The sequence below is a fragment of the Lithobates pipiens genome, unplaced genomic scaffold (assembly GCF_037356315.1).
Source record: "Lithobates pipiens isolate NorthernLeopardFrog02 unplaced genomic scaffold, aLitPip1_a1.2 Scaffold_13, whole genome shotgun sequence".
NCBI classification, from domain to species: Eukaryota; Metazoa; Chordata; class Amphibia; order Anura; family Ranidae; genus Lithobates; species Lithobates pipiens.
In genome coordinates, this window is record NW_027507718.1 from 43,601,845 (window position 1) to 43,624,063 (window position 22,219).

The following is a 22,219-nucleotide window of genomic DNA, read 5'->3' on the forward strand; positions in this document are numbered from 1 at the left end:
GAAGCCGTTCAGGATTCTCAGAGCGTTTGTAGATCACTTCTATTCTCAGTGGGAGAAGTGATCTACATGATATATTAAACTGCCACATGGGTTAGAACAAATATCTCTGAGAAGAGCAGAGAACTCCAGAGATGTAAAATATCAAAATATACTAAACGGACACCTTGATCCCTGCTCTAGCGAGCAAAGGGGAGATGCATTTCCTCATCTGTCATGCCAGAGACCCTGTGTGGGCTCAGAACAGCGAACTGGGTTGCCTGTGTTTAGGAAAAAGTAAATGAACAGCAGCAAAATGGAAATGCTGTGTTATAAATGGGCACAACTTTGAAATAAAGTCCAAAAAAAATATATAAGTCCAATCTAGAATGAAAATCAACACTATAATGAAAAATAAAGATTTAAATGCACAGTGCCATGATAGGATCGGCAATATAAACTTATTGGTGACAGCACAAAGTTCAGTGCAAAGATGTGCACAAAAACTAGGTGGTGACTTAAAAAGTGAAGCGGTGATGTAGCTGTGGTAACTAAAGCTCACCAGGAGCCAGATGAAGTCTCCATAGTGCAGTATTTATTGGATTTATATGTTAAAAGCCAAGATAAAATAATTCCTAAAAACATATGACAATGGGTGCCACTGCCGACCTGGTATCGGACAGTGGTCTGACGCAGCACTAGTGTGTCCTCCCCTGACTGACTGCCACTCCAAATGGGGGGGATTATTAATCCCTAAGAATGCACCAGTATTTTTTTTTTATATAGGCCTATTATGTGAAAACAAAAGTGCTGCACAAAGTGCACTCTTTAATGCCTCAATTGCCAGGACAGTCATGGCTTTGTAGATTGTACACAGGACAAACTTTACAGTAGATCAGAGTTTGGGTAGAGAGCGTATTAACACCAGCTGCACAGGGGCTAGAGGTGTATGAAAATTGCTCATACAGTGCCTTGCGAAAGTATTCGGCCCCCTTGAACTTTTCAACCTTTTGCCACATTTCAGGCTTCAAACATAAAGATATAAAATTTTTATTTTTTGTGAAGAATCACCAACAAGTGGGACACAATTGTGAAGTGGAACAAAATCTATTGGATTTTTGAAACTTTTTTTTAACTAATAAAAAAATGAAAAGTGGGGCGTGCAAAATTATTCAGCCCCCTTGCGTTAATACTTTGTAGAGCCACCTTTTGCTGCGATTACAGCTGCAAGTCGCTTGGGGTATGTCTCTATCAGTTTTGCACATCGAGAGACTGAAATTCTTGCCCATTCTTCCTTGCAAAACAGCTCAAGCTCAGTGAGGTTGGATGGAGAGCGTTTGTGAACAGCAGTTTTCAGCTCTTTCCACAGATTCTCGATTGGATTAAGGTCTGGACTTTGACTTGGCCATTCTAACACCTGGATACGTTTATCTGTGAACCATTCCTTTGTAGATTTTGCTGTATGTTTGGGATCATTGTCTTGTTGGAAGATAAATCTCCGTCCCAGTTTCAGGTCTTTTGCAGACTCCCAACAGGTTTTCATCCAGAATGGTCCTATATTTAGCTGCATCCATCTTCCCCTCAATTTTAACCATCTTCCCTGTCCCTGCTGAAGAAAAGCAGGCCCAAACCATGATGCTGCCACCACCATGTATGGCAGTGGGGATGGTGTGTTGAGGGTGATGAGCTGTGTTGCTTTTACGCCAAACATATCGTTTTGCATTGTGGGCAAAAAGTTAGATTTTGGTTTCATCTGACCAGAGCACCTTCTTCCACATGTTTGGTGTGTCTCCCAGGTGGCTTGTGGCAAACTTTAGACGAGACTTTTTATGGATATCTTTGAGAAAAGGCTTTCTTCTTGCCACTCTTCCATAAAGGCCAGATTTGTGCAGTGTATGACTGATTGTTGTCCTATGGACAGACTCTCCCACCTCAGCTGTAGTTCTCTGCAGTTCATCCAGAGTGATCATGGGCCTCTTGGCTGCATCTCTGATCAGTCTTCTCCTTGTCTGAGCTGAAAGTTTAGAGGGACGGCCAGGTCTTGGTAGATTTGCAGTGGTCTGATACTCCTTCCATTTCAAAATGATCGCTTGCACAGTGCTCCTTGGGATGTTTAAAGCTTGGGAAATCTTTTTGTATCCAAATCCGGCTTTAAAATTCTCCACAACAGTATTACGGACCTGCCTGGTGTGCTCCTTGGTCTTCATGATGCTCTCTGCGCTTTCAACAGAACCCTGAGACTATCACAGAGCAGGTGCATTTATACAGAGACTTGATTACACACAGGTGGATTCTATTTATCACCATCAGTCATTTAGGACAACATTGGATCATTCAGAGATCCTCGCTGAACTTCTGGAGTGAGTTTGCTGCACTGAAAGTAAAGGGGCTGAATAATTTTGCACGCACCACTTTTCAGTTTTTTATTTGCTAAAAAAGTTTAAAATATCCAATAGATTTCGTTCCACTTCACAATTGTGTCCCACTTGTTGGTGATTCTTCACAAAAAATTTAAATGTTATATCTCTATGTTTGAAGCCTGAAATGTGGCAAAAGGTTGAAAAGTTCAAGGGGGCCGAATACTTTTGCAAGGCACTGTACTTGGAGGATAACACTTTTACAGTTTGGTTTTAAAAGTGTGTAATCTGAAAAATTATATTGTAATTCTTTACATTAAAAAAAACATGTTAAACCTACCTTCTCTGTGCAATGGCATTGCACAGAGTGGCCCTGACCCTCCTCTTCTAGGGTCCCCTGTCGGTCTTCTTGACACCACCTCTTCGTGCGCCACAATAGAAAACTGCTTCCTGTGGATGTACATTCATGGGTTTGCTTGTGAGCCAGACTGTGTGCGTCTATGGACACATGAAGCATAGCTCTGCCCTGCCCCTTTGCTCCCTCCTCACAGGATTTGATTGACAGCATCCTGAGCCAATGGCTCTTGCTGCTGCCTGTTTGAAGGGGGAGTGAGAGCAGCACTGGGTTGATATAGGGCTTGGGTAATTATAAAGGAAATGCCTTAAGGTTAAAAATGTCTTGCTTTTAGAACCACTTTATTTAAAGCATGCAATATCATTATTGGCATACATTTGTAGTTAACAGCTTAAGGACCGCGTGCCGCAGTTGTACTGCAGCAGGTTGCCTCCGCTGCACTAATTGCCATCATTGTATGTCGGCTCGCACATGTGCAGTTGCAGACAGGTGTGCGCCATCGCCAGCACGTTCTCGTGTATGCTGCGGGAATATGCCCACGGGTTGAGTGGACTTGATGTCTGCCGGCGACCCGCGATTGCCTAGTACAAAGGCAGAATGAGGATCTGCCTTTGTAAACAAGGTGGATCCCCATTCTGACATGACAGATATCTACTGTCCCCAGTGATCTCTGTCATGCCTCAGGCAACCTATCCCCCCACAGTTAGAACATGCTGTGGGAACACATATAACCCCTCGATCACCCATAGTGTGAACCCCTTCCAGTGTCATTTTTACATTGATCGGTGCATTTTTATAGTACTGATCAATGTAGTAATGTCACTGGTCCCCAAAAAGTGTAATTTGGGGTGAGATTTGTCCGCCACAATGTTGCAGTCCCGCTAAAAATCGCAGATCGCCACCATAACCAGTAGAGATCATAAAAAAAAATAAAAGTCCCTAACTCTATCCCATAGTTTGTATAGACGCAATAGGTTTTGCGAAACCAATCAATATACGCCTATTGCCATTTTTATTTTATTTGTTTTTACCAAAAATATGTAGAAGAATATATATTGGCCTTAACTGTTGAATAAATTTATATATATATATTTTTTGGATATGTCTTATAGCAAAAAGTAAAAAAAAAATGTGGTGTTGTTTTTTTTATTTTTTTAAATTGTCGCTTTTTGTTTACAGCACAAAAAATAAAAAACACACAGATACACCACCAAAAGAAAGCTCTATTTGTGGGGATAAAAAAATTAAGTCAATTATGTTTTGGTACAGCGTCCCACGACCGAACAATTATCGGTTAAAACGATGCAGCGCCGTATTGCAAAAAATGGCCTGGTCATTAAGGGGGCAAGTCCTTCTGGTCCTTAAGTGGTTAAACTGTAGAGCAAAATTTCCAGGACCTCTATCGCGTGGCGTACAATAGTAAACATAGAACCTATAATCGGAAATTCTGAGACTTTAGATGACAGTAGTTTTTTTTTTTTTAAAGCACACACTGGCCACATACCACCGCAATGCAGTGATGTGAACTGGCCACACCGGAGACCATGCATTTTGTGTTATCTTTGGTGATGGTGCAGTGGGACTGCACTGGAATAGCCATGCAATGCAGTCCCACTGCACTTTCGTTAGCTAGACAAATGTTACATTCCGACATCTGCTGTGCAGTAATAAAACGTAGCTGTCACTTTATGTATAGAGCAAAACTGAGATCATATCCAAGCAGCCCTGTCTGCCTACTCTAAAAGTCTGCAGCAAAGAATTTATAGCAAAAGAAATGGTACAAGCTTATTGGTGATTTTGGTCCACAAGAATGATGAACACATCACTGTAATTTGAAACTCATGCACCAGGAACATTCATCTGCAGTGAAAGTTAGTGATACATTCACTGCTTTATATAAATACACACACACGCACACACACACATCAAAAAATTGGAGATGCAATCTCTTCAGTTTCAGTTGAATTTCTTTTACTTCAAGTCTTCATGCATCTAAAGGTTTACAAAGCCAAGCGATTACATGCAGCTTGATGAAGGACATGTGTTTATCTGAAACTGTGCATTCGCTTGGCTTTGTAAACCTTTATATGCATGAAGATTTGAAGTAAAAGAAATTCAACTGAAACTGAGATTGCATCTCCACTTTAAAAAAAAATAGCTGGTGGAAGAAAGGAGTGGCGCATCAAATGTAATCCTTTTTAAGGAAATCAACCACACAGCACAGCTGTCCTACCTTGGTGTGTGTGTAATAAATAAATATAAATATATATATATATATATATATATATATATATATATATATATATATATATATTAGAAGAGATATATATATATATATATATTTTTTTTTTGATCAGGCAGCTAGCCAAACAAAACAAAAAAACACCAAATTCCACATTTTGAAGGTGAGTGAGTCCAGGGACGACCACCCGGATGAACGCGCCTGCTCTACGGCCGTCATTTGGCTATAGGGCGGGCACGAGGTGGTTAAAGGGTGTTGGTTCCAACTTGTCTTACATACTTACATACGTACTATCTCCATTACGAATGCTGTTTTTTCTATACCAAGCACTTCCGACTCGTCCTTGATTTCGAGCATGCATGTTTGTACTTTGGACTTTTGTTGTACGGACTTGTGTACACACGATGTGTCCGACAACACGCATTTGTTGATGGAAAATTTGAGAGCACGCTAGCCAACTTTTATTGGCATAAAGTCCCACAACAAATGTCTGATGGAGCATACACGTGGGTTGGACTTACTGGAAAAATCTGATCATGTGTACGCAGCATAAGTCTTTGGCAGTCCCTGTACAGCAGAGCTGAGACTGGAAGAAGGAGCAACACAACAAGGAGGATGATAGGAGGAGATAACAGCATGACAGAAAAATAACTTCTTCGCTTTCTACTTCTCGTTTCATTAGGTGTTACTTAACTCCAGCAGAGAAAAAAAAATCAGGTATCTCATCCTGGTAGACAGGGATTTGTTGTATGGCATGACTGTGTATATATTAGAAATGGATGGACATAAATGCAAATACATTGGCAAATAATGTAGCACCCATATATGTAGTTCAGCTGTGTATTTCACGGTTTGCCTCTGAAGTGCACATTTAAGGCCATAATTGTCAACAAATACAACATTATACAGGATAAAAATATATGAAGATGCAGTCTCCCTTTACATGTATGCCTGCCAATACTATAAATTACATAAGATACAAGAGAACCTTTTAACCACTTTCAGACCGGACCATTTTGCTGGTCAAAGACCAGACCACTTTTTGCGATTCGGCACTGCGTCGCTTTAACTGACAATTGCGCGGTTGTGCGACGTGGCTCCCAAACAAAATTTACGTCCTTTTTTTCCCACAAATAGAGCTTTCTTTTAGTGGTATTTGATCACCCCTGCGGTTTTTATTTTTTGCGCTATAAACAAAAATACAGCGACGATTTTGAAAAAAACGCATTATTTTTTACTTTTTGTTATAATAAATATCCCCCATTTTTTTCCCTCAGTTTAGGCCGATACGTATTCTTCTACATATTTTTGGTAAAAAAAATCACAATAAACGATTATTGTTTGGTTTGCGCAAAAGTTATAGCGTTTACAAAATAGGGATAGTTTTATAGCATTTTTATTAATAATTTTTTATAATTTTTTTTTTTTTACTAGTAATGGCGGCGATCAGCGATTTTTATTGTGACTGCGACATTGTGGGGGATCCATCGGACATTTTTTACACATTTTTGGGACCATTGTCATTTATACAGTAATCACTGCTATATAAATGCAGTGATTCCTGTGTAAATGACACTGGCAGTGAATGGGTTAACCAGGGGGTGGCATTGTAGCGGTTAAGTGTTCCTAGGGGTGTGTTACTAACTGTGGGGGGGTTGGGCTCCAATCAAATGGAGCAGAGATCAGCGTCACTAGTTGCTAGGCAGAATTCAGCCGTCCCGTGAGACGATCGCGGGGATGCCCGCGGCGATCGAGTCTGCGGGTCCCGCGACCGGACTCACGGGGGTCCCGACCAGCGCGGGAGCGCACCGCTGGCGGCGCGTTCCCGATGGCAGGGCGGCATTGAAGATTGGACGTACATGTACGCCAATATGCCTGCCCGTGCCATTCTGTCGACGTACATCGTCGTGCGCTGGTCGGGAACCGGTTAACCAATTATGCAAAAAAATGGCATCAAATTTTCAGGCTTAGTCATAAATCCATGAACCTATACCCCTTAAGACTTGGCAGCGTTTGACTTGCCAGGCAGATAATCTTGTTATCGTATGCATACAAATGCTCATTTGCCTTTCTCCAGTAATAAACGTACAGAAAATATTGCAAAAAATGTTTGAAATGTAAATAAAGGCTTATTTCTAAAACATTTTTAGTAGTTATTAGGTGCTATATATGACTATATAGTTGAGATATTTACTGTAAGTGTAACTGCTATGCTTTAACACATTTTCTTTCTCTCTCCCACAGAAATGTATTTTCTGCAGGCAAAGGGTTAACAATGCTCCAGGAGCTTGCATCCAATGCTCATATGGCCGCTGTCCCACGTCCTTCCATGTCACCTGCGCCCATGCTGCGGGGGTAGTGATGGAACCTGATGACTGGCCCTTTGTAGTGTACATCACATGCTTCAGGCACATGATCAATCAAAACATGGTGAGAACTTCTTTTATGAACACATCTCATTATCATGATTTGAAACCTTCTAGACCATAGCATGGCCACAGCTATGCTGAATGACGTGTGCGCTTCTTGTGTTTCTAAATCTCTCACTTTTATCAGTCAGGCAAGCTTGCGGCGAATCTTGGATCATAGGATATTTTAAAATAAACCCAATTTAAGTTACTGATGTTAAAATGAAAGTATTTAGCCTGCACAGATGAAGTGGGAAATTTATAGCAAGTGGCAGCAACCAAAAATCACATGGAAGCACATTGGTCATTCTGATTGTGTGACATAACCATTATGTTAAAGACTCACTATAATGAAAAACTTATTCTGGTAACTATATGTAGGTAATTTCTGTAATAATAGTATTCAGTTAATTCCTTTTTTATTCCTGCTGACTTTTTTTTTTTATGTTTCTCCCCATTTATATGCAAACTAAGCTGTCCAGCACCAATGACAGTTACAGCTTTTCAGTTAAATAGTTATACGGACATGTGTTCTTACATTGTTTGCCTTTTATTCATATGGTTTAAAACTTTTTGCGCCAAGAAAAAAAAAAACTGCTGGTGTTAGCTGTGTTAGGGTAAAGTTTTTGTTGCTTATTTAAAGTCCATCTAAAATGCACATGTCCACAGGCTGACAACACTGCAGTGATTTTACTGCAGAATGAACACCACTGAAGGTAGTTGAAAATCAACTGATCAAATGTCAGAATCAACAGGTAGTTAAAATTATATTATGAGGTGGAGGAGTAATTGAAAAAACAAAAACTGATGCGTCAATGTTAGTGACAGACTGCATCATGTTTGTATTTTTTTTTTTATAATGCCCATAATTCTGCTTTAGTGCTTCAATATTTGATGTTTCAAATGTGTAATTTTTAATGGTCTACTTATTTGATCAAGCTTTTTAAAATGGCGTGCCTTTTTAAATAGTTCTATCATTATATAGCCTTGATTTTACAACAGCGTTGTAACCAGTCCTATGCCTTGCCATTGATTACTTTTCATCACACGCTTAGTTTCCAGTCAACAACCCTGTGATGAGCAGCAACGAGTAACTCGGTTTAATTACTGAGAGGTTCAGTAATGAGCTTTGCTGCACCAGTTGTTATGGCAAGTCTGTGATAATTCCTTTGCAAAGCTGCTGTAAAAAAAAAAAAAAAAAAAAGATCTATGTAAATTAAAATTAAATACTTAAAGGGTTTTCTGCTTCCAGTGAAATAGTGGAAATCCACTTTAGTGGGTGAGACACATACAGCTGACCCATTGTAAGGGCATTCTATATTTTAACGGTTTGAGGGACATTCTGATGGAGTGGGAATCTCAGAATGTTTTTAGCAAGTACAGAAGAGACAGTCATCACAGTGTTTTTATTGGGTAAATTATTTTCGCCAGTTAAAGTGGAGATCTGGATAACCCTATCTACCCTTAAAACTGCCCCCCACCAACACCTATGCTTACTAAACTGTGTAAGAAAGATGTATATACTTGCCTATTTTCAAGCCTCTCCAGTCCAGTTATGTGTTCTCCCCTTTGTCAGCCAGCAGTGGCTGCAGGGGAAAGTGCTCTGACAATGGATAGTTAAGCCTGGAATGGTGACCCATAGGCTTCAGTGGCCCATTCAATGTCAGTGCTGCCTCCTCCCCCCTGCAACAGCACTGCCTGACAAAGGGGAGTGGGATCATGCGACTTGACTAGAGCAGCTTAAAAACAGGTAAGTATACAGATTTTTCTTAATGCAAATGAGTAAGCATAGGCATTAGGAGGGTGGAGGGGGGGGGGACCTATAAGTGTAGTTAGGGGTTTTCTGGAATTCCACTTTAAACACAGTGACCAACATGAAAGTGTCACAAGTCCTTTTATTGTCAAAGGCTGGTTACGTTCTTTGAATTGTCGAAGACTCCTTGTGATGGCAATCAAGTTTTAAAGTTATTTAACCTCTTTTTGACTACAATACACTTTTTTTTATGTGTGTATGAAAAATGAAAGAGCATTAAATATTCCTGCAGTAGAGAACTCGGAATGTGCAACTGTGTGTGTCGCCCAATGTAAAAAAAAAAAGTTGATTTTGAGAAACTTGGTCTGGTCATTAAGCTTCAAGCTTTTGATCGCAAAAAGGTTAATTGCAGTTCTTTGACTGGATTTTTGAGAAAAACTGAGATGCAAAAGACAAACTCAGTCACAAGTGCCATGCTATGTCAGGGGCTCTCGTGCCAGAATGGTTATAGTTAGTGTAAGAACCTGGAATATGCGGATTTATATTGCATAGAAGCACCATGCAGATGTCTGCCTGACCCTATACGTTTACATTTTCCTGTCGGACCAGGCTGTACTGTGTGTGTATATATAAAGTTGTATCTAAATTTCAAAGGGCCTTGGAGATAATTATTTTTAATTCTTTATTTAGCAAAAGACATGGGCATATAAATGTCGTCTACGGCCACAATAGTAACAACAACTCGGGCACAGTTGAGGAATCAGATAATGGTCTGCAAATACAGCAAACGTAAAAGGTTCAAGAAAACTAAGACCACCGATAACGGCAGCAAGACCTTGGTTAGGAATAATTTACAAGTAAATAGAGACAGAGGCGAATTTCCATAAAAAAACAAAGAAGATTTCCATTCTGACTGCCTGCTGGAGAGTCAGACCCACTGCCCTTTGACTAAAAGCACTTCTTTTATTATTATTTGTTTTTATTATTGTGTGTAAAGAAGATTACCAAGAAGGTTACCAAAGGTAGCAAGTTTAGGCCACTCAGGTAGTGATCTAGATTCAACCCCGATTGCTGAGATCTTGAGAAGAGCGAGGATCACCCAGAAGGCGTCCGGTGTCTGTAGAACCCATTAATTCCTGGTAGGCATCAGAACAGGAAAAGATTGACCATGAATTCCATGTGTCGCAAAATCTCTTTCCCTCTGAGAGAAAGAAGCCATAATACAGTCCATGCATTCAATGTTATTGATCTGGGACAGCTGCAGGGAAATGGGAGGTATAAACCTTCCTCCCAACCACATCGCCAGCAGAGGTTAGACACCCAACATCTTGTGTAACGTTGTTGGGAACCTATACCAGTGACGTAGAATCTTGTATCCCCGCTCCTGAAATTTATTAGCAATGGAGCACTTGTGTTCAAATAAGATGGCTCATTCCACTTGGATTGTGGAAAAAGTAAACCGTGGGTCTTCCTCCCACTTGCATATGTGCACTGGGACATAGCCTATTTGATGTGCTGGAAGAGACGATACGTGTGATGAGAATACCAGGGAAGGCAGGAAAGGGGAACCAGAGAGCGCTCCTGATCTACTGTGACCCATGGTTTAGACTTCGCTTCTGTATACCAGTTGACCATTTGGGCCAGGTGAAGGGCCTTGAAGTAGGTGGTCAACAGGGGACAGAAGTTCACATCAAATAACTGACCTGGATTAAGAGTAATTTGAACCACAAGATATTTAAAACTCTAAGCAGCCCAGAGGAAAAGGGAAAGCTTGTTTGCTAACTCAGCTGCCAAAGAGATGTTGAGGACTTTCAACTTGAAATAATTTATCTTGTAATTGGAGAGTGCCCCATATTGCTAGAAAGGTGACATTACATTCGGTAGTCTCCCCTCTGAGCTAGGGATCAGAAAGCGAGAGACACCCAAAAAAACCATGACTTCAAGATTGCCCAACTTACCAATGAGTCTCTGAATATTGGGTTTGATCTAAATCAAATTAAATAAGGGCTCTAGATTCAAAACCTAGATCTAGGGTGATAGAGGATTGCCCTGTCTAGTGCTGTTGGACAAGGTGAAATAGAATGCGTCATTGATCCAAACAGCGTGTAGGTTAAAATATAGGGCCTGAACCTATGACCTCATGTGGCACCCCAGTCCTATATAGGAGCGGGTCAATCAGATATTGCCAGTCAACCCGATCGAATGTCTTCTCTGCATCAGTGGGCAAAATCCTGAGTGAAGAGGCCCTTGACCTGGCAAAATGAATAAGGTTGATGACACTAGTGGTGCTGTGCTTCATGTTGAGGAATAAACCGACCTTATCGGGATGAATGATTGAAGTCAGATCAGGAAGCAATCTGTTTGCGAGTATTCTGGAAAACGGCTTAAGATCCAAATTGAGGTTTGTTGGCCTATAACTACTACAGTGTGAAAGATTCTTGCCTTGTTTCAGAAGTACTGTTATATGTGCCCTGAGAGGATCCAGTGGGAGAGATGTCCCTTCTACTATGGAGTTGAAAGCACAGAAAAAATACAGTGTAAGGCTATAGTGAAAAGTTTTATAGTGCGGGAGATTTGCCAGTTTTTGGTAAACAGGGAGCTAACCTTCCCACTTTGCAGAAAGTAAGAAAAAAGTTAAACTCCAAGAGTGGAGAGGACACAGCTATGTGGGAGAGTGGAGGAAGACTGAGTTCAGCAGAAGTACACCCCCAGAACCCACAGCAGTAGGACTTTTGGTAGCGTTAACTAAAATTGGGAGAGACTAAAAAAAAGAAAGGGAGGGGGAGGAACTCGAAGCACTAGCAGCTGCCTCATGTCATCTTGAAGCCATGCCCCAACCCCCCTACCCCCCCCTCGGAGAAATATGTGACAAGTGCATCCCCAAACCTCAAAATATCAAATCAATCAAATCAATCCCCAAACCTCAACTTTGAGATATGTAAGATTTGGAGTCGAATATAGTTCTTTGCAAAATAGAAAAAAATATGTTGAGCACTATTATCCACACTGTTTAAAATCCAACATAAATGTTCAAGGAACTGAGTAAAATTTCACACAAAGGCAGCTAAAAATAATAGCATATAAATAACAGCAATGGCTTTTAAAAAGTCCATGTAATTTGTGAGAGTAGCAGCTTTAGAAGGCAGCCCCTTGGAAGCATAAGAAGAGAATCTTCTGTGGACACTGTAGGTCAGGCATGTCCAAAGTCCGGCCCGCGTGCCAATCGCGACCCGTGTTCCGGTTTCGGATGGCCCGTCTGGTCATGTTCACATATATATCTTTTGTGGCCCCCAACGAATCGCCGGGGTCCACAAAAGATAGATATGCTGGCTGCCATGGAGGGGGCGGGACGAGTGCCGTGGATACAGGACAGAGTATTTCCTGTTTACACAGCGTCCTGTGTAAGGAAGTCCCGTCCTGCGCTGCCATTGGACAACCGTTTTGTCCATCACAGGAGGCGGGACTTTCAATTAAAGAGGCCGTCAATAGAAACAGGAGTTTCTCCTGTATGTCTGTCGGCGCTCATCCCGCCCCTCTCCCTGTCTCCTCCAAGGCTGCAGAGGACATGAATCAGGCTGCACTGATGGTAATGGTGAGTCTGCATTCATGGCAATGTGTGGGCTGCATTCATGGCAATGTGTGGGCTGCATTCATGGCAATGTGTGGGCTGCAGATGGGCACTGACCCTTATTTTGCTTCACATGTCTTTATTTAAAATGTAAGATTTTTATTTTTATTTTTTTCCTGAGACTTCCTTTTTAAAGTTAAGGTATGGTTGTTTTTGAAAGCGCACAATACGATGATACTTGAACCAAAAAGAGCTGCATGATCAAGTTGCCAGAAAGAAGCCTTTAAAAAGCCTGGTTACAATATGCCAAATAACACCTTGACATGCCTCGTTGGCTTTTTTGTGGCATTGACACAGTAAAGGCTTCCTTCTGGCAGTTCAAATGTGCAGCTTTTTTTTGTTCAAGTATCGTTGAATTGTGCTCCTTAAAAACAACCACACCGTCTTTTTGGAGAGCAACCTGTATTTCTCCTGCAGTTACCTGTGTTTTTCTTTGTATTCTGAGCAATTCTTCTGCCAGTTGTGGCTGCAATCTTTCTTGGGCTACCTGACTTTGGCTTGGTATCAAAAGAGCCCCTAATTTTCCACTTCTTAATTAGTAATCAAACAGTACTGACTGACATATTCAAGGCTTTGGATATCCTTTTATATTCTTTTCTATCTTTATAAAGTTTCATTACCTTGTTACGCAGGTCTGTTGACTGTTCTTTTCTACCTCCTCATGGCTCGGTGTCTAGCCTGCTTGCCTCCTCATGGCTCAGTGTCTAGCTCTTCATTTGAGAGCTAACAAGCTCAGACTATTTATACAAAGACATTAATTGTGAGTTAAACGTGGGAAATTAACCTTTAATTGTAATTTTAACCTGTGTGTGCCACCTTCTGTGTCTGTACCAAGGCCAAACATTCCAGGGTATGTCAACTTTTGATCAGGGTCATTTGGGTCGTTTATGGTGTCATTATGATTATGATTTAAAAAGAGTAAACACAGCTGATTAGTAATTGGCTAACCCTAACCATGAGTGAAAGAAATGTTTTTGTGTTATTCATATTCTCTGAAAAATGGCCAAGAAATAATAAATTCTGCTAGGGTATGTAAACTTATGAGCACAACTGTAGTATGTTTACAAAAAAAAGTGGATATATTTTCCAGTTATTTAGTATAGGGAGTTGATTTTTTTTAGTCAAGTAAATGTCACACAGTAAAATTAAAAGTATTTTTTTATCTTTTTGTCTCCCGGTATTTTTGTGTGCGTTGTAAGTTTTATCGTGTTTTTAAAATACCTGTGGGAAATTATGTTTTGCCTTTTGTGTATACTATTACCATTTTAGAGTAGTCTGAACCTTCTTTTTTATCAGCAGGGCATAGTTACCATCTCCTAATCAAAAGTGACATTTTAAACTTCTCCACCATACTTTCTTCTGACAGGAGTATTTTTTGCTCAGGCATATGAGTAAATTAAAAAGTGTTTCTGTCAGCATGTCATCTTGCTTATAGCCAGCATTAACATAATGTAGGAAATAATGAACTATTTCTGCAGCTTGACTTAGCCACTTTACTTGGATGTGTGCAAGTCTAATAGATGGTATGTACAAATACATGCTTTTGTATTTCTTAGCACACGTTAATTGTGCAAAAAGGTTGTGACTTTCTTTTTTATTTATAGCAAAAAATGTTCATAATTTATACATTGAATGTTGAAGAGATTTTCATCAGTGCAAAAACATTACTTATAGTATGTATATTTCAACTTTCATTAGAAAAGTAATGTCATAGAAACTTAAGGGCCGTTTGACATTTTTTTTTAGAGACATTGATTTTCTGCAGCTTTAAAAAGTTGTATCCGTCTGTTTTGCTGCTAACTTTAGCATTATTTTAACAATAAATAAATAATTTAACTTTACATTTTTTTAGATTGCTTTTATTGCTGACGTTAGCTTTATTCAATAAAATTACGTGTATTGAAAACTGACCTTACTACTCAGTTGCTCAATTTGTGTAAATTACAATACTGTTACATAGTTGGTAAGGTTGAATGAAGACCACAGTCCATCCAGTTCAACTTGTGTAGGTGTGTGTGTACGAAAATAATTTCCCATATCCCTGTATATTGTTTTTGCTAAGATGCTTGTCCAAGTGTCTTTTAAAACTATCCATACTTCGTGTCGACACCACCGATTGTGGAAGAGAGTTCCACATCCTTACCGCCCTGCACATCTTAAAGTGGTTGTAAACCCTTACAAACCACTTTGACCTACAGGTAAGCCTAGATTAAGGCTTACCTGTAGATCCAAGCAATATCTCCTAAACCTATATGGTTTAGGAGATATTTGCCCGAAAATGGGCACCGCTGTCTACGGCGCATGCACCGTAGACAGCGGCGCGCAGGCGCACTAAACGCGGCAAGTCCAAGAATGGAGCTGCCTAATTTGTCGACTCCCGTGCGCATGCGCGGGAGTGACGTCATCGCGGCTTCGCCGAATGACAGCGGCGGAGCTGCGAGACGCGACTCCCGTGCGCATGCGCGGGAGTGACGTGATCGCGGCTTCGCCGCTGTCATTCGGCGGAGCTGCGAGACGCCACCAGCAAGATGGATGCGGCGGACTACAGGGGACAGCGGCGACTTCGCTGGCTCCTGTGTCAGGTAAGTGACACATAATGAGCTACTATGCGATGCATAGTAGTCCATTATGCTTTACCTTTGCAGGGGAAAAAAAGAGGAAGTAAACCCATCAGGGTTTACTTCCTCTTTAAGGTTAAACCGATTCTCTTCCAGTCTCATCATGTGTCCTCTTACACTTCCTGGGACTGAAAAGTTTCTTACTTACGTTGGGATCACCATTGAGATATTTTGTATATCGCTTTCATATCTCCTCTCACGGATCTTTTCTCCAGGGAGAAACAATTTAGCGCTTGTATTCATTTCTCATAATTGAGTTCCTCCATTCCCCATATTAATTTAGTTGCCCTTCTCTGGACTCTCTCCAGCTCCAGCATGTCCCATCTGAGGACTGGTGACCAGAACTGGACAGAATACTCCAGATGCGGCCGAACCAGAGTTTTATGAAGTGGCAGAATAATCATTTTATCTCTGTTGTAGAGTCCCTTTTTAATGCATGTTAATACTCTGCTGGGTTTGGAAGCCACAGCTTGACACTGCATTGCTCAGTCTGTCTTCTATTGGACCCCTAGGTCCTCCTTCATCCTGGAAGCCCTTAGGGATTCTCCCCCTAATGAGTAACTTGTGTTTATATTTTTACCCTCCAAGTGCATTACCTTACATTTAAATAAAATAAAAAACTTAGATCAAGCAAATTATCCCACCCTCTATATCATTTATAAATAAATTAAATGAAATTGGTCCCAGGACAGAGCCTTTGGTACCCTGCTAACCACGCTACACCATTCTGAGTACACGTTATTGATCTCAGCCCTTTGGACACGCCCCCATAGCCAGTTATCAATCCAAGAACAATCCTTATGGTCCATGGCAACAGACCTCAGCTTGTAGATTAAGCGTTTGTGGAGACTGTACCAAATGCTTTTGTAAAATTTAGATACACCACATCCACTGGCATTCCTTTGTGCAGATGGCAGCTCACTTCCTCGTAGAATGCTAAGAAAGCAGGACGGGTGAAGGGGAGCCATGTTGTGCACTATAGAAACGATTTTGCAGCTTCTGCTTCTCTGTGTCATTGAGCTCAGACACCAAGCTCTTTACTGACACCTCTGGCTACTATATGCATGTACACCCCTCATGTGAGCTGCCTGTACTGTGCTCCTCTGTGTCAGCAACATGTCAGCTTTGTGAAAATGAGCTGGGACTAGGTAGGAAGAGTTCCTTTACAAGTAAGGGGCTGTGAAGGAAAGGGAGGGAGGCTGTGTACAGGGAGGGGCCAGAGGCTTGTGTGTTTACAGATTTGTGTATGTGTGGGGCTGATATATATGTAGGAGTGAGGTTGACTGGCATACATAGATGTGGGGGCAGGGGGGCTGACATATATACAGGTGTGTGTGTGTGAGGGGGCTGACATATATACAGGTGTGTGAGAGGGACTGACATATATACAGGTGTGTGGGGGAGGCAGACATACAGGTGTGAGGGGGGCTGAAGTTTATACAAGTATGAGGTCGACTGGCATATATACAGGTGTGTGTGAGGGGGGCTGACATATATACAGGTGTGTAGGGAGCTGGCATATATACAAGGGGGAGGCTGGCATATATACAGGTGTGGGGGGGCTGACATATATACAGGGGTGAGGTGGACTGGCATATATAAAGGGGCGTGTATGGTGGATGACACATATATACAGGTGTGTGGTGTGTGTGGGGGGCTTGACATATATACAGGTGTGAGGGGGCTGGCATATATACAGGTGTGGGGCTGACATGTTATACAGTTGTAAGGGGGTTGGGCTGGCATATATACAAGTGTGAGGGGGATAACAAATATATACAGGTTATTTAATACACATAAAGGGCAGGGGAGAAAGGGAAGAAGAACTGGGGATTTTTATGCGGTGCTGGATATAACAGAGAATCTTATAACAATGTACTAAATATTCATAGAAAAATATTTATTGATATACATTAAAAAACATAACAGCAGCACATACGATGTGTGAAATTATTAAAAACAATGTACACAATGTAACTGAGCGGCTCAGTAACATTGTGTACATTGTTTTTAATAATTTCACACATCGTATGTGCTGCTGTTATGTTTTTTAATGTATATCAATAAATATTTTTCTATGAATTTTTAGTACATTGTTATAAGATTCTCTGTTATATCCAGCACCGCATAAAAATCCCCAGTTCTCCTTCTTCCCTTTCTCCCCTGCCCTTTATGTGTATTAAATAACTTTTTTGGGGGATGAGGTGCCTATTATTGTAGGTGTCACTAGGCAGTTTGGACCATACTTCTATCAAATATATACAGGTGTGAGGGGGCTGACATACAGGTGTGGGGGGGGGGGGGGCTGACATTTATATGGGTGTGAGGTTGACTGCCATATACACCGGTGTGGGGAGGCTGGCATATATACAGGTGTGTGTGAGGGGGGCTGACATATATACAGGTGGGGGGGCTGACATATATGCAGGTGTGAGGTGGACTGGCATATATACAGGTGTGGGGGGTCTGACATTTATACAGATGTGAGGTCGACTGGCATATATAGATGTGGGGGGGGGGGGGCTGACATATATACAGGTGTGTGTGAGAGGGGCTGACATATATACAGGTGTGAGGTGGACTGGCATGTATACAGGTGTGTGGGGGACTGGCATATATACTGGTGTGGGGGGCTGGCATATATACACAGGGGGAGGCTGGCATTTATACAGGTGTGTGGGGGGCTTACATATATACAGGTGTGAGGGGGCTGGCATATATATAGGGGTGTGTGTGGGCGCTGCCACATATATACAGGTGTGTGTGTGGGGTGCCTGACATATATACAGTTGCGTGGGGGGCCAACATTTATGCAAGTGGGGGGGTGGGTCTGACATTGTATACAGGTGTGGGGGGGTGGGGCTGACATTTTATAGTAGAGGGGGGTTGGGCTGACATATATACAGGTGTGATGGGGCTAACAAATAAATACCGGTGTGAGGGGACTGACATACAGGGGTGTGTGTGGGGGGGCTGCCATTTATACAGGTGTGAGGTGGGCTGGCATATATATACAGGTGTGGGGAGTCTGGCATATATACATGTGTGTGTGAGGGGGGGCTGACATATATACAGATGTGTGAGGGGGGCTGACATATACAGGTGGGGGGGCTGATATATATATACAGGTGGGTGTGAGGGGGACTGGCATATTTACAGGTGTGAGGTGGACTGGCATATATACAAGTGTGTGGGGGGGCTGACATATATATACAGATGTGTGTGTGGGGGCTGACATTTTATACAGGTGTGTGTGAGGGGGGAGGCTGATATACATACAGAAGCTGCGCTAAATATCACAAACATCAAAATGTGTATAAATAAATAAAGTGACAATTATAGGCTATTACCCAGTCTCTAAACTTAAATTAATATAAAATCAAACCATGAGTGATAAATACATATAAATGTTATAAACTCAGACCATGCGAACCGCCTATTCCTTGCAGTATAGGACCAAGCCGCATGCCCCTATATATAATAATACAAACTCTAGATACAAAAAAGTTCTTTGTATAATAGAGAATGTGAATAAAGTCCTCCACAGATGAACCATAAGCGATCCACCGCTCTGTGCGATTTAAGTAGTGCTTTATCCGCCACCAAATAATTTAAATTTGCCGCTTACCAGAAAATCATGACCCCCCACTACAGAGGGTCACAAAAGGCATATGAATATATAATCGGTTCCCAATCCAGTGGGGTCTTTGATACTCTCCTTGTGCCACCACTCCAATATAAGGATTGTAGAAAACGCTCCCAAAAAATCTTTCTCATAAATTCAGAGGGACTCAGGATAGGTATACCAAAACCATGGAAGAGAAATAGAACTCCAAATAGTGTAAAACCTTTTTATTACTAAAAACCCAAAAATAAAATTGCACTTAGTGTATATAGAAATCATCAGCCTTGAGTCCGTTGCGCTGGCCGGACGCAACGGACTCAAGGCTGATGATTTCTATATAAACTGTAAGTGCGATTTTATTTTTTGTTTTTTAGTAACAAAAGGTTTTACACTATTTCGTGTTATAGTTCTCTTCCATGGTTTTGTTATACCTATCCTGAGTCCCTCTGAATTTATGAGAAAGATTTTTTGGGAGCGTTTTCTACAATCCTTATATTGGAGTGGTGGCGCAAGGAGAGTATCGAAGACCCCCCACAGGTAGTGCTCTCGGTCTTACTCCCAGTATGCCAAGTTACATCCAAGTTACAACAGGTGTACCCCCAATACTTGCAGGTACAACAGGAATTACTCCCAGTACTCAGATTGACCACCGCTCCTTCTGTCAGTATGCCCCTGCCGCTTCCTCCTATTGGCTGTTCCTCAGTACCTATCTTCCACGCTCACCTGTCAGTGCGCCCTGGCTCCTGCTACTCCACCTGTCCTCTCACAGTCGCCATTCCCCACCTCGTCGGTTCCTGCACTGATCCTGCTTTCTGTCAGCCGAGCCACAATCTTCTCGATGCAGCCAGTGCCTCCCTGGTCACCAGCGACTTGTCCCTAGCTTGCAGCTCCTCCACAGAGCAGACCCACGTGCAGCTTTCCCCATGCAGTTTCTTCTTTCAGCACTCGGCAGCCTGCATGCAGCGTCCTCCCCACAGCTCCTCCTCTATTCATTTACATTCTGCCTAGTCCCTAAAATTGAATCGTCTTGCTCTCAAGCAGTTCTGAGCTGACAGAAAAGTGGCACAAAGTGCAGGGAACCATAGATGCTTGGACACTTTTGGCAGATGTCAAACTGCCTTGTTCCATGACCCATTTGAAATAAAATAGATTTTGCTTAACTTATCTAAATATGATCTCAAATATGTGGCTTTTAAGAGCCAATAATATAGGGTGTGACTATAAAGGATGTACCATCTTGACAACAGATGTTTTTGGCATTTTACAGAAGTGTCATCTTGAGAAAGTGGGCTGTATTGTTCTCACATGCTTGGTTTCCTATTCTGTACACATTACTCTTTCCCTTATTATACAGATGTTTTTATTGGGTACTTTTTGTGAAAGCGCATCGATGTAGAAGTCTTTTAGGTCCTAAAAGCTTTAATTTTCTTGTCTCTAATTTGGTTTCAGAGAAGCAAAACAACAGTGAAGAAGCTAAGCATTGGACAGACTGTCATTGCAAAACACAGGAACACAAGATACTACAGTTGCAAGGTTGCTGAGATAACGTCTCAAACATTCTATGAAGTTGAGTTTGATGATGGATCTATTAGTAGAGATACATTCCCTGAAGATATAGTTGTAAGTATTTAAAGTATTATTTTTGGAAGTTTGCTCTCTGGTTTAGTATTTTATGTTATAAATGTTCCCTGTAATTTATGGATAGTTATCTGTTCCTGTTGACCACAACTACAAACTTTTGTAATGGAAATGTGAGTACACAGAGAGCTGCAGGAAAGCTTGACAGAATCTAGGTTTGGTGCCTATTTAGCTGATTTCTTACTGAAAATTAATCTTTCCTTACATCATTTTGGAAATGTCATTTGGTGTCATCCCTTTAAACATTTTAGTTGACTGAGAGCTTTATGCACCTTCTGCCTTTTATTAGACACAAGCTAAGACTTCACTCCATATGCTTTCTACTCTGGGCTCACTTACTGATATGGTGCACACTAGCGTATGTGCTCCACGCTGACCCACAGAAAATGTCGGAGTGTCATTTTCGGCCACAGTGACGTCATCAGCGCAGGCGCTGGAGACGCTGGTTCCAGTCTCCTTAAAGGCGCGAACAGCGGTTGAATTGGGCGGCAGGTGTTTTCTGAAGTGACACCCAGCCGAGGCTGCAGAACACTTGAAGAGCAGGATGTATCCCTCTGCAACACCTGCACAGGCGTTGTGAAGCAGGCTCTTTTCACCATAGGCCTAGTGGAACTTTGTAAAGGGGGCACGTTTTTCTTTCTCCTGCACTAGGGTGTGTTGTGGAGATTTGGACAGTCTAATGATGGCCTGGCGGTCAATTTTTTTGTAGGCCAAGACTCAAGATAAGGCCCAGGCGCAACCACCCAAAAGAAAATGTGCAGTCTGCATGAGCAAATTGAGCTCCTCATGGAGTAAAGTAGTTTGCCATACATGCATAGATAATCTGGTCAAAGATGACCAGCTGTTTCTTGCCAGAAGATGCTTACTCAAATCCCTAATTGACAGAATGCAGGTCCCCTCTCAGGGTCCATCTTTGGATAGGACTTCTGCCCTTTCTGGAGCTCTGCCGCAGAGCGCAGTTAGTGATAATCCAGAGGAGGAGATTTTATTTCCCCATTCTTCTGAAGAGGAAACGGGGTCAGACGTAGAGCCTAAGGCTCTAAGGAAGCCTAAGGAAGCCTTGTATATGAAACACCAGGTTTTGCCTGTAATGCCTCTCCTTGCAGGGCTGGACCTCGGGACCCAGAGCTTTTTGGTCATGATTGCATTACCTAAAGATTTTCCTGGCAGGGTGCTAATACAGGTCCAAGGGAATGGAACATGGATAAAAAGGGACCTGGTCCTTGAAGGTTTTTTAACACAGCCCGCCATGATGGATGAAGTTTGGATCTGTCTGTCACAGCAGTATTCTGTGGCGAGGATAAGGTAAGAGAAGAAGCCTAGGAACTGTAAAAAGTCCACCTATGGTTTTTTCCTTCCATGAGTAAAATGTCATGCCTTAAAGTTTCCACTAGAGGGAGTAAATGCACGTACCTTGATACGTTGCTTCTCAGTCAGCTCAGTGTCCAGCTAAAACAGCATGTGTGGGGTTTCAGCAGCCAGTGGGGATTCCTAATCTTGAACAAGGTTTGCAGCGAGGGGGTGTGGTTTAGGCACTGGTGTGCGAGCAGAGCACGCAACTGAGATATTTAAAAAGACGTTTCTCAAGCAGGAGATCTCTGCCTTAAATGCAACTGCAG

General features: G+C 41.8%; 1 protein-coding gene across 2 annotated transcripts in view; it reads left to right on the forward strand.

The window, feature by feature from the left end:
* Window positions 1-22,219, forward strand: part of KDM4C (lysine demethylase 4C) — a 732,113-nt gene that overhangs the window by 659,450 nt on the left and 50,444 nt on the right. For both annotated transcript variants that reach the window (XM_077475057.1, XM_077475058.1), the window contains exons 18-19: window positions 7,175-7,360; window positions 20,412-20,582. In XM_077475057.1, the coding sequence (XP_077331183.1) occupies window positions 7,175-7,360; window positions 20,412-20,582 (357 nt within the window). The remainder of the gene's footprint in view (window positions 1-7,174; window positions 7,361-20,411; window positions 20,583-22,219) is intronic.